Source organism: Strigops habroptila, chromosome 1 (genome assembly GCF_004027225.2).
Source record: "Strigops habroptila isolate Jane chromosome 1, bStrHab1.2.pri, whole genome shotgun sequence".
NCBI lineage: Eukaryota > Metazoa > Chordata > Aves > Psittaciformes > Psittacidae > Strigops > Strigops habroptila.
The window spans coordinates 97,604,619-97,618,523 of record NC_044277.2 but is presented as its reverse complement, the minus strand read 5'-3'; the positions used below and the strand labels follow the sequence as shown (position 1 = coordinate 97,618,523).

General features: G+C 40.1%; 1 protein-coding gene across 2 annotated transcripts in view; it reads right to left on the bottom strand.

Annotated features, from left to right (window-relative positions):
* Positions 1-13,905, bottom strand: part of SMARCC1 (SWI/SNF related, matrix associated, actin dependent regulator of chromatin subfamily c member 1) — an 85,610-nt gene that overhangs the window by 30,630 nt on the left and 41,075 nt on the right. For both annotated transcript variants that reach the window (XM_030492924.1, XM_030492932.1), the window contains 2 exons: positions 10,019-10,277; positions 9,218-9,379 (listed from right to left, as the gene is read on the bottom strand). In XM_030492924.1, the coding sequence (XP_030348784.1) occupies positions 9,218-9,379; positions 10,019-10,277 (421 nt within the window). The remainder of the gene's footprint in view (positions 1-9,217; positions 9,380-10,018; positions 10,278-13,905) is intronic.

Sequence of the window (13,905 nt, the reverse complement as noted above, 5' to 3'; positions counted from 1 at the left end):
GCAGTTTAAAAAAAGGCACAACACTAAGCTCCCGGGCGACTAAAAGCTTATTACACTAATTCTAGTTTAAAAATCAAATTTACCTGAAAATTTAAATGTAACTGTTTTTTCTTTTCAGTTTAACAGGCAGGACAAGACATTAAATTATCTATGCTCTTCTGAAACCCCCAGTTTATCCATGTAGAAAGAAACAATCAAATGTATCAATTTTAGCTACATAAAGGACAGTTCAGTGCACAGTTCTGCAGTATTCATGTCACACAGCAATTCCCATTGGTAAGTCATAGTATTATAAAATGTTTTTCCCAATACAGCCTATTTGATTCTGTAGATGGTTGACAGTTACGTGATTAACCTCAATTACGGTGCTGCCAGACTTGTAATTCCTCCTTAGCACAAGATCCCCTGAGCTGCTTTCGACAAAAGGTCTATCTCCAGAGGCATTGTCATGCACTGCAGGTCAACTGATGATTTAAATTCTATTTTGCAGGTGGTGCAAATATCGTAATTCTCCAGTGCAGGCTTCAAAATAATTATTCAATACCAGAGTAACATTAAGCACTAGCAAATTTGTTAAAGTGCCAACACTATTCTTACAACACCAAGGATTTCTTGTTATTTCTGGCCCCAAACAAGAAAGCTGGAAAGGGGCTTTTGACAAGGGCAGGTAGGGACAGGACAAGGGGGAATGACTTTAAACTGACAGAAGGGAGATTTAGATGAGATGTGAGGCAGAAGTTCTTCCCTGTGAGGGTGGTGAGGCCCTGGCACAGGTTGCCCAGAGAAGCTGTGGCTGCCCCATCCCTGGCAGTGTTCAAGGCCAGGTTGGACGGGGCTTGGAGCAACCTGCTCTAGTGGAAGGTGTCCCTGGCCGTGGCAGCGGATTGGAACTGGGTAAGCTTTAAGGTCTCTTCCAACCGAACCATTCTGTGAGATCAAGGAAGGGAAGTGTTATCCTCTGTACCGGTTTACCGGTTTGATGTGAAGCCCTGCACAATGAAATCTCATTTCACACCCTTCCTACCTGCTCCTCTGCATAAACACGATCAGCTGGTTCGCCAGTCCTGTATGGCTCTTTGTGCTATTCCTCCAAACACAGTTCTCCCCAAAGCTCTCTGAAATTGTATCCAAGCCCTCAGAAATACATGCAAAGCAAGTATTTCAAACTGAACAATGAATCTTAAATCAAATAAACTGGCCTAAAAGGTGTCGTGCTACAGTAGATATTCCTGGACAGTGCTCTCAGACCTTAATTGTTCATTCCCTTGCTTCTTTCTTGGCTATAATGATAATAACTGTGGGTTTTTACTGAATTATGCATCAATGAAATGATCCAAGTTAAACCCTAACACTGTCTTCACCTTTTCACTAGAAAAAGCTGTATTGCAGCTCCTCTAGAGCCCAACTTCAGCTGCCTAGTTAGGTGCTAAACAAGATATGAATCACATTTGAGCACAAGAGCTGGTTGTTGGTTAGATATAAAGCAATAAAAGCACATAAATTACCAGCTGAAAGCTCTGAATTTTCTCTGCATCCAAAAATATAGCCACCCAAATAAATGAGAGACAGAGCTGAGGCTGAACAAACACATCTCCTGACAATGTCATCACAGGATAGCCTGCTCCACTCCCAGTCTTTTAAAAGGAAAAAAAAAAAAAAAAAAGAGAGCTGACCTGCACCTCCAGTGCTAATGCTGAAGATAATAGCATTGGGTAAGCTCTTACTTCTCCCCAGTGGCTTCAGGTACTGCTAACAGATATTTTAAGATGTGCAAGGCTTTCCATAAATTGTTGAATCCCAGGTTGGAAGAGACCTCAAGGATCATCTGGTCCAACCTTTCTAGGCAAAGCATGACCTAAGCTAGACGGCTCAGCACCCTGTTCATCTTAATCTTAAATGTCCAACATTGGGGAATCCATCATTTCCCTAAGGAGATCATTCCAATGGCTGATTGGATTGGGTTCTCTGTGCAGTAATCATTTCCTGGACTGCTCCAGGACATGGAGCCTCTGCCCTACGCCATCACCTGAATTTTCATAGGTATCACACAAGACAGCCTCTGCCAAGACTGGCTCCAAGCCAAGGCTCCCATACTGGAGCCATGAAGTATTTCCTTGTGAAAAAAGAGAAACGTGCCAAACACATGCTCAGGAGCACACCTCTACTGAGAGCAGGGGTAGCTCACCTACACCACTGCAGCCTTCGGTTCCAAACTGATCATCAAAAATCTCCATCTAGACCAAAGCAGTCTTCCATTGCCCAGAGGTCAAAACAGGAGGGTACAAGTCATTTGGGAAATAGTCATAAGAAGCTACAAGTGTATGATACCAGCTGTTTGGATACTTGGCAGGTTCTCTCACTGCCACAGATGTGTGGGTCTGTACAGCCTCTTATGCTTTCATATTTGGAACACAAATCAAGTTTGCCAACACTCTAATCCTGACCTTGACCACAAGCACCTTCAGAGTGCCCTATGGCCAGGCATGAAAAAACCTTAGCTTCAATACACAACTATGTGCTTCCTGCTATTGCTCATGTTGTTAGTTTTTCTGACTGACTCGACTGAGCTCTTTAAGCTTGTAACCTCTTATTTACTGTCTGTTTGGCATTCAAATAGCTATTACAGAGATATCTGGAGGATTCTGCCAAAACAGAGTCAGGTGCCCTTGCGTTTCAGATTGCTTTTTGAGAAGCAGCTGACCAGCTATCATCCTATCTGACTTCAGCATCTACAACAGAAGACTAGACAACAGCTTAACTGGTATACAACAGGGGAGACCAAATTGAGGAAGGAAAAAAAAGCAAAAATATGAATAATAAAAAAAAAATATCACTGGTACCATGTACTGGATGCATGCACCTCATAAGAGAAGTGAGAATTTTAATGACAGTTAGCATATTCTTGTGCTTAGGACACGTCTCGCTTTTAGCCCTTGGTTCGTGAAGTTAATTCCTTTATAAAGCATTCATTTAAAGTGTTCCTACTAATGACAGCAGGCCTCTGAGACAAGAGGATAACAATAAGCATACTGATGCAGAATACCATGAAGGTAGCTGAATAACATACTACTACTTCCTGATATTTTACATATGGATTGTCTAGAAGTCCAAGAAATCATGATGTATTTCAGCACCGAGCTGTTGTGCAAGAATAGACAAGAGGGAAGCATCAGCACAATCTTGTCCTCCTCAACTAGGATCTCAGTTTCTGTTCTGCAATAAAAGAAATTCTGGTTCAATTTAAGGTACAGGGGCATGAAAGAGGAGCTTATTTAGACCATGGACTCCAGCACATGCTGCCATGCCAACATAAAACTGCTGATGAAAAGCCCCGATCCATCTCTAAGCTTCTGAAGACATTAGCTGGTGTTGGGTGCTCATTTCCAGCAATCCTCATTTTCCCCAGTAATTCCTATGTGCTACATTGAAGAAAAACAGGTGTAAGAAGTGTTTTGCTTTAATATCAACAGTTCTGTAGAGAAGTTTTTACAAAAGTCCCTTCCATATATAGAAAACCACACTAACATGTCTGATTGAAAGACAATGGTTTTCCTCTTGGCTTATTTGAAGATAATAAACTTACTTATCTGAAATATCTGCCACCATAATTCAATTTATGGAGACTGGGGACACACCTCCTCAGAAGTTTTATCTCGGAGTTAGGATTTAGTGACCTAATAATGTCACAGGGAGAATCCAGATCAGATTTTGCCAGACAGCTATTTCAAGCCTAGAAGCAGACCTGCAACACTGCTGCAGTTGAAGACATGAGCGCAGAATGAGTTTGTGTAGGTTTACAATGCACTACATGTCAAGCATTATCACAGATTTTAAGCGCTCGCTACTAATTCTCTGCAAGTGCTGGGGCAAGTTTTTCTTAAACATTGCTTTTTTATTATTTCACAGAATCACAGACTGGTTTGGGTTGGAAGGCACCTTAAAGGTCATCCAGTTCCAACCCCCTGCCACGGGCAGGGACACCTTCCACTAGAGCAGGTTGCTCCAAGCCCCGTCCAACCTGGCCTTGAACACTGCCAGGGATGGGGCAGCCACAGCTTCTCTGGGCAAATTTGTAGAGCACTTAGTAGACCATGCTAAGAGCTGTCAGGTGACTACTGCTGCAGAGGAAGTTCCAAGGCAAACAGGACATCGCAGAAAGACTGCTTCCCAACCACTCTTTAGAGAACATGTTCTCAAAGAGAAGGACACAGAGCGTCTCACAGTAAGAAGAACTGCCCCTGGACTCTCCCTTGTATCATAATACATTGAAAGACACTTTCCAAAACAAAGTGTTCTTTCATATTACATAGGGACACATTCAGCTACAGAGAGAGTCAGAAGGTATGTATGTGTGACATTAAGATTACTGCAAACATCCTGATTTAACTTCACTTTTCTAGTCCTGGCTGTAATAATAAAAGTTATTTTAAAATTAGGATGACAACTTTAGGCAGGTCGTAGTCAATGGATTTTGAAAACTGTTTGCTTGTATTAGCCACTAAGCCCTTATTTGCAGTGACAGCACTACAGCTCTGCAGTCCCCACTGGCATTCTGCACTTGTGTACATCAAGAGGAACACAGTGAAATGCTACATGTATAACGAAGAAAAGGAAAAGGAAAGTGATCAATAATTAGTTTGGGTTAAATAAGTTTACCTGGGTTGAAGCAGGATTTTGCTTCTAAATTAGAGGCTACCGAAAGTAACCTCAAAACAATTAAGAGTCCTGTAAAAATTAATCTCAAATTCGAATACGAGAAAAAAAACTCCAAAACATTTCTGACTTTCTGCATGCGATGACAAATGACTCCTGCCTTTCAGCTAGGTACAAATACAACTGTACTGATTTTCCTATATGATCTAATGAGATCAATGAAAATACATAACAGCCAATGCAAACAGGAATTGATCAGTTGGAGCTTTATGTCCCTGTTACAAAAGGGGAAGACTTAACTTCAATGAGAAAGACCCTTTAACCCCTTTTACATGACACCAATGATGCTCTTTAACCTTATTCCACAGGTATGGTATTGTACCTTGCAGGATGTGGGGAATCAAATTAACAATGCTTCTTAAATCAGCAAGAGGCAGATGGTTGTGAGACACCACAAGACATCTTTCAAGAGGGAGAAACCGCCTGCAGACCAGGAAACATTGCCCCTCTTCAATCCTGAAGCTGCAAATATTTTCTGTCTCTATGGAAGCTTGTTCTGTTTTGCGTCATCTCCAAGAACGCGGAGCCCTGTTTCCTAATACATGAAGAGCTTAGAACTGACTTCTGATGAAGCCCAGTGACTTTACGAGAAATTAAGTTGACTTTAGGTCAACAAGAAAACATACAATATTTCTATGATAAGAATTTACTGCATGACCAGCAAACAGACACTTGGCAGCACAGGCAGGTATGTTGTCAGAATAAGCAAAACTCCACATATAAATGCACAGAATCACCATCATGACCTTCAGCTCAGCAAATAGTTTAAAGATGCCTGCAGGGCATCCTAATCGCCTTTGTTTTCACTAAGGCAACACACACAACCTGTCAAAAGTCAGGCTTGAATATCAATATTTGAGAGGAAATATACCACAGCTATGGAAAAATCCTGGGTCTGCATATGATAATTATGCTATTATTTAAACCATAATCTACATTTTCTACATTTAGCCAGGACTCCACAGCCACCGGAGCTTCCTCCGTTTCTGCTTTACACATCTTGTAGGCATATAATAACCAGGTGGGCTTCCATGGAGATGGCTGGAAAGCTGACAGAAAGCTACCACAGCTTTCATGCGAGCTGCATGAGTCCATCACAAGAAGAAATTGATGGGCTCAATCCTCCAGCGGCACAGAACTAGCTCACAGGCAACTGGATACACACAAAGTGAATCAAGTACTCTGAGTCTGTTCGTTTTAGCAATGCTTGCATTATTTCAGAGTTCAAGCACACCCTGGAGACCACAAGAGAAATCACCCTGCCAAAAATGAAGGAAAATAACTTCTCGTGTGTATGTACGCTTGTGTGTAGCTTTCTGGTACAAAACCATCCATAACATGTTAAACTTAATCGTGTATTTAAGGCACTTATAGTTGTAGTGGTCCCAGTAAATCAGACTATCATTCCCTCAGTGTTCAGCATCACAGATGAACTGCAGCTTGAAGGACCCACATTTGTGTCAGTGGAGACACTTCCAGTGAAATACTTGTTAGAATAAGATCTGAAATGCACAAGTAACTGCCTCCAACACAGGCACTTCAGAGATTGCCTTGTGCCTCATTCAGTGCACATATTTGCAATCAATGTAGTTAATCACCTTTGGAAAGCCATTAAGAAAGCACACATCCTCAGTGAAGACTTAATTTGAAATGCCTAAGTACCACAGGTGTGCTGAGTATTTCCTTTCTCTGGAGCTTAATTGCTAACCCAAGAGCTGGGATCCCTTCTTTGGTCTCTTCCAGTCATTTTTACTAAAACTGATGCAGAGTAACTTCCTCTATCATACTCCATGACCTACAGTGGGGCACTATCTTAGAAGGCACAAGACAGTGTCTACCATGCTTACCACAGCATCTGAACCATTTGACTCTCCTCTTAGCTCTACTGAAGCATTCCTATATTCATTTAAAAGGAAACATCATTAGATAATAGGAAAAAATTCTTCCCTGTGAGGGTGGTGAGGCCCTGGCACAGGTTGCCCAGAGAAGCTGTGGCTGCCCCATCCCTGGCAGTGTTCAAGGCCAGGCTGGACGGGGCTTGGAGCAACCTGCTCTAGTGGAAGGTGTCCCTGCCCGTGGCAGGGGTGTCAGAACTGAATGATCTTTAAGGCTCCTTCCAACCCAAACCAGTCTGTGATCCTATGATCGTCAGCTTTTAGAAAAAACTAACAATGAAGACTTGAAATAAGACATTCTTGGATATTAATGTAAGCTCCTGCAATCTGTTCCAGTCATAATTTCCCCTTTTGCATTCCATATTGTCTATAATCCACTAATTTTAAGAGTTTTTAAATTATTATGGAGCTTAATAATACAGTTAATTTCATTTATATAATTTTATTTCTAAAATATAACAACTGATGAACTTTAATTACAGCATGGAACTCTAAGTAGGCATTTTTAGTTCTCTGTAGTGACTTTTAAATGCAAAAAACACAGCAAGACCACAGCTCCAATTCAGCAGGAGCACCCCACAACGTTGTACTTCAATGCATTAAACACACCTCTGCCAGTGCCAGCTATGGGTTCCCCTGTGCCCTCCAGTGCAAAGCTGTTTCGGAGTTGGAAGGCACCACAGATTGTCAAGTGACCCAGTTCACTCTTACTGAGCAGCTCCCACAGGGAGAACCATCTGCTCTTGTCCTAATTTATTCCATTAGTCACGGCCCAATACAAATCGCATTACTTATAACAGGACAGTATTACTTTTAGAACTCACCACACAGCTCATTCAGAAATAATCATGTTATGGTCATCTGCTCTCCAACTCCCCATATTAAATGACAAGCACTTCAAAATCTCTATTTGCAACTTGGGCGCAAATTCTCCTAGAAGACTCCTACAGACTAGTAATGGTAAACTTCCATGGTCGTGCTGTAGGATTAAGAATTAAGACTCCAAGTAGGATACACATTAGAGAGTTCCTTAACATACTATAGTGATGTCTGTACTTGGAGAATATGGAAGAGGGAAGGGAGACCCAGGAAGAAAAATTTAACTTAAGCTAAGCTTATTTTAAAATAACTATCAAAGAAAACTTAGTCCCAGATGGAATAACACCTAGATTTGTTTTATAGTACACTTGAAAATAAACCCTTTCAACAGAGCTTTGATGCTTGCTGTCAGTTTTGTGCAACAGAGTGCTGTGGAACAGGGAGAAGCAGATATTCCAGGTGCCAGTGTTCCATTTTCAGGATATACTCCACATCTTCCCAAAGCACCAAGCTGCCTCACATCAAGTCTGTCCCACCAAGTGTAGAAATGAAAAATGTGACAGGATTAAGTGGTCTGTTAACTTCTTTTCTATTTAAAAAAGTCCTTAATGAGTTACGCATACTTTTGAATTTAGAAGTGTAGTTTTACAATGGACATTTAGTACCATAAATGGTATACCTGCTTCTTCACCTGTATGACTAGCAGTTGACAATTGAACAGCAAACACACCCAGGACCCTCACGATCCTATCGCACATTTTGGTGCCTGGCTCATGTGTCTAGAGGAGGTGACGGCAGATCTACTATGAGATGCACAAGCACAGCCCAAATCAAACCTTCCTGTCCGTCTAGTCACTGAATTCACTGAAATGATTAATGATAAACTGAATGAAACAGCAACCAACAATGCTAGAGAGAAAACAAAGATCTGCTGACAAGATGGTAGATCTGCACTAAACTGAGGAGATTAAAGTCTTTGGGAAAGTCAGCAGGTACAGAGCAAACTGTGCATGTCTACCCATTTTACTGTTAAAGGAGATCCAAAATAGAGTTAGAAAGGGTTTCATTTTATAGGGAGTTACCACAGGATATACTTTTACTTTCCATAGTAATGAGTAAACAGTTTGCACCTATCAAGGTTTCAGGTAAGAGACTTAATACCACAATATCTGATGAATACTACAGAATATAGCTCATCTGAAACTAAGCTCTTAAACAAGAGCTTGTTAGTACAGCAGTGTAATATACAACAACTAGAAACAAGAACTGTAGCATTATCATGTACTAGTCCACCATTAAATAAAAATCTTCTGCTACCACCGCAATTAGCAATGTACTCAAGAGTACAAGACTTAGATTAAAACCTATTACCAAAAGCGTGATATAACATTACAGATTCAGCTGCAGCACAAAGAGCTGATAAAACTCAGTTTTATCGTAACTGCAGCGCTAAAAAGGCAGAATCCTCCAACTACTCTAATACCCATAGAATTAGCATGAAATGTTCTGCCCTGGTATTTTTGCTCACTCAACTCTGTGCTTCCAAAGCAATAGCCCTTCCATGGAGTGAGAGCAAGAAAACAAATCTCTCAAACTAAAGCTAGTCCTAAATTCATTAATTCAGGGTCAAGAGTTAATAATCCTGCAGCAAGCAGAACCTGTCACACTCTCTTTACCCACGATGATTTCCATCTCCTGTTGGAGGTGAACTTGTGGTTTATTACAAGTCAGAAGAACATCCCTAAGGAACCTCATGTGGAGAAATTTTTGCATTTTGATGGACAGCCTACCGATTTTCTCCGGCTCATCTGGACCTGTTCCGGCAATGCAGCTGCTCTCTAGTCCATATGTTGGATCCACCTTCCCAGAGGCTCTTGCTGCTTCCTGTACTTTCTTTACGTGAGCTTCAACGAGCTCCAGCGGTACCTCCTCTCTGACACGAGAAAATTCCTCTGGTAAGAAAAAAAAAAAAAAAAAAGTATTGTGATGGTTTTATGGCAAATTAAAAGTTACAGTTTTCTCTGATCAATGTGTAGGTAAATCTCGTGACAAAGGGAATTGTCAGATATGTAAGCTCCTTCTTTTCACAACAGGTAGTTAATTTTCTCTCTCAAATGTCGTAGGAAAGGGTCTCTTCCCGCTTATATAAAATTGTCTTTTATGTGGAAAAGTAAGAAAAAAATTGAAAGGAACTATTTCAAGTGTCTTTGAGTACACATATAACTACGGCAGAATTTCACACAAACGGAAAAGGAAAAAATGAAGTTTAGCTTTGTGCATTTACCCACAACTAAACTAATGACAGCGGCCACAATAGCACAACTACTAGGTGGTGCTTGCAAACACTATCAAGAGTCAAAAAGCACAAAAGCCATCTTTAGACATTCAGTGGCCTTTAAGAGCTATTCTATCTTGTCTGTAAATTGGAAGTTTCAGTAATAACAGAATACAAAGCTGGGTATCAGTAGACCTCTTTTCTACATATGTGTAAACTCATCCATAACAAACTCTAGAAGCAGTTGATTTTAAAAGCAGACTGAGAGCAATGTTGTAGAGACAAGGTGAAAACAATTGCTGGGGCAAACTCTTACCTAACGCAGCCTTTGCTGCGGCCGATGCCACCCGGGGATCCACCACTGATGCCAAAAAAGCAACGGTGCTCATCACTGGATTGCCAGACTGGCTGAAGGGGACGGGCTGGTACGCCAGCGGGCCCAGAGACGCGTCGGAGTTCTCCAAATAGGGGTCTTCAATTGGAAGTCTCAGAAAATGAAGAATGCACTCATCTTGGGTACGGCTCCCAACATGCTCCGAGACTTTGTTCCAATCATCTTTGTACATCTCCAGAGCCTGCAAAAGAGAAAAATCGTTGTATACACATTAACTACTCTGGGAAAAAAAAAACCAAAACAACCTACTTTTCACAAAAAAGATTTCCAATACTAGTTATTTTGGTGATGGAATAATAAATTGGGATTGGACAGCTATCTAAAATCGTATTTTTTCTAGTAGCAAAATTATTCTTCATAAGAAATATGAACATCTGACTGGGACATCAATTAAATTTAAGCTGTGGGGATCATCGCATAGGGTTTATGCTGTTACTATATCAAAAAGAATAGTCAGAAGATTTGGGATCTACTAATAATATTTGCATAGCTAGTGTTTCCCCATTTTGCTTTCACATGAAAAGCTTTAAAGAGAACTAAGTTTGCTTATCCTACCAAATCTCACCAATTCTATTAATTCCCATAACTACTCCCCCTGCTCTTGTGTTCTCTCATTTATGTCTTAGCACACTGAGCTCTTTGGGGCCGGAACAGGATTTATTTCAGACACGTATACTAGCTATGATGGTGAAGTCCAGTTTTTAGATCCAACAGATGTTATGAAAATGAAAGAGCATCAAACCAATATGCCAGGGAAAAAGAGGAAAATACATTCTATATCATGAAGCCAGAAGAGATCAGTTCTCCAGCAACTGTTAACCAGTCTGATTTTTGTTATGCATTCAGGTTAATGAGTCATTATCATGTAGATCAGACACCTGCTACAAGAAGAACTTCCCAATTAAAGCAAGGATTCAGAATTTCAGTCGTTGTTAAAATTACTTAAGATCTTAACAAAACAATTCAATAACAGTGAGCTACTGGAGTCCCTGCACTATTCTTTGAAAAACTAACCCATTAGTATTGTAAAAAACCAAAGTGGTAGCCTAATAGAACACTATGCCTTAATAAGTGTTTCGGATTTTTTTCTCCTGAAAACTGTTTAAGTTATTTAAGCACTTGGATAGCATAAAATAAGTGTTTAAGTATCCTGAACTGTTAACTTTTACATTACTGAGATGATTCATGGTCCAGTCACCTAGAAAAAGTAAAAAGCCATTTGAGATCTAGGCCAAATGTGTCAAACTTAAAAATGAAAATGGGATCTGCAACTTACAGGCATAACAGAAATCTTCTGAAAATATTTAATACCAGAGGCCTGAGCAAGGGTGGTAAATATCTCTCTGTTAGAGCTGCAGATCCCATTTTCATTTTTAATATATTTTGCTGAGAAGTCACGCTGGTTTTTATTTACCCTGGACTTACCCTACAACAAACAAAGGCAACTGCTTTGCTTCACAGCAAGTGAACAGGCATTTTAGCAACAACTGGTGGAAGGAGAACAGAGTTTGAAATAGGTGTTACTAGACTGCATGAGGGATCCCTATGGTACACCCTCACTGACTTGGTGGCCATCAGACAGGCTGCCTTGGACCTTAAGGCACCTGTTTGCAGGTATAATGTATTTCAGGAGATAGAGATATCATCCTCCTCCTTATGTAACTACTTATGACAACTGAGATTCCCCAATCAAGGGCTGTGTCCATTTAAACATGAATATTAAGAACAAATGAAGTTAATGGCTTTTCAATACTTGAAATCTTTCCCACAAGGCTGACAACTACCAGAAATCTCAAGCTTCATGGTAAAATGCGTGACTTTCCACATGCACAACCTTTCATAGTGTAAAGGCAGAATCCAGAGCTGGAATGTATCCGTCAGACATTATGAGAAGAATACATCCCAATCCATCATTTTCGGAATGAACCAAGGACAGACAATACTGGACAGCGTGGTCCACACCACAGTGGTCTCTAACTGCCTGTGAACTGTTCTTCTGACCTCCACCCAATCTTGCCCAAGTGTTTAAAGAAATGAGAAACTGTTTAGTTCACTAGGTCATACTCATGGGGAAATACTTAGTCAATGTTCAACCTTCATCTCACTTTCCCTAATTTCATTGCTGTGCTGCAAGTTGTGTGTCACTGCCTATCCATTTTTAATCACACTAGCGTATTAGATCAGCTCTGCTTTTCATGGCCATACAGGGCTTTTTGCTCATTCTCCTTCACTGCTTGTTATTTTTCTGCTAGACAAACTAGCTTTCACAATAGTTGTCCTTACTATAAATAGCTGAAAATACACTTAACTATGCAAGAATAGTACTCTGTGGAGATATAGACAAGTGGTGTGGCAGGGAAGATGAATCTGAGAGGGAAACAGTATTTCCTCCCCCAATTTATTCAGTCAACAGGCAGAAGGACAATAATTATTTTAGATAAGATTTATTCTTTGGAACTTCACTGCATATATATTTGCCTAAAGCTACCCTGAGGATTTAATTGGACTGAGCTGGCTTGTTACAGCTGAATTACTTATGCTTGAACTGATATCTCTTTACTGATTTATTCATAGGTTAAATCCACAAAGAATGAAGAAAAAAACCAACATTATTAATTTAAGCACATTAAATAAAGTTGTAATCTCAAGACTTTGGGTTTTTGTTTGTTTGTTTAGGTTTGGTGTTTTTTTAAGTTATCTGGATTATTTCATTAGGCTATCACTTGCTATGTATGATTACACTCTACAAATGAATTTTAAATACTACTACTGGTAAGCAAAGAAGCCAACATATCAAGACATTAGTCTTGTTTCTCCAATACAAGAACACCATGAAAGACAAGTCAGCTGTTTTCAAACAGCTATAAACAAACTTTTTTCCACATAGCAATAGAAAAGTATCAGCTAAACAGTGTGTATCAACCTAACACAAAAAAGAAAAAAAACCCCAAACACTATTTTGGCTGTCTGATGAATACATTTCTGTTATCTGTGAAGAGTGAATCAAAGATTGCTGTGCTGAGGCACTTTGGCTAGCTCAGAAAAGAAGCTACTCAACACAGAAGTTGCGTATTGTTCACCACAGTCAAGCACCATCAAGATCCATTGTCTATGCTTTTCCTTGCAAAATTAACTTTTCAATAGGTTTACTGACACATGTAAAGACAAAAAAAGCCAGAGCATGCAACTGCAGTCTGCTTTAAGCTCTCTCTTCACATAAAAACCAACCAACAAAAATAAACCCCAAATTGTAATTCTCAGACCAGAAACCCTGAATTACATAAAAGGATAAAAATTAACCACCCAAACTCAACATCAAGAAAATGTTCCTTTAGAAGAAAGCTATGTAATAATAATTTCTTTATGGGAAATGGCAGCACATTAATTATTTCAGGCCACTGAGATTCTTCTTCTGACAAAGTGCTATGAAAAACAATGCTGCCCTGATGCCAGTGTGGAAGACTGAACATACTTCTGCAGTGCACCTCTGGGACTCCAAGAGACCTGACAATTACCATGTGGCCCAAGAGCATCAGATTAAGCTATCTGGGGATGGAAACCTGATCTAGTGTGCTAGCAGTTCTCTGAGATCATTTTTACAGTACTTCATTTGAGTCATCTCATGTATATTTCTTGTAGACTTCCCCAAAAAAGCTGATAGACTACATCAAGTGCAGCTATGTGGCAAAAAGAATGAGTAGATGTATGGGACTACAGAACTACCAAATAAAGAGGTTCCCTTTTTTGTGGTAGGAGACAGGAAACAGCCTCAACTGTTTCTTAACTATTTAAACTTTAAAAATCAGTTG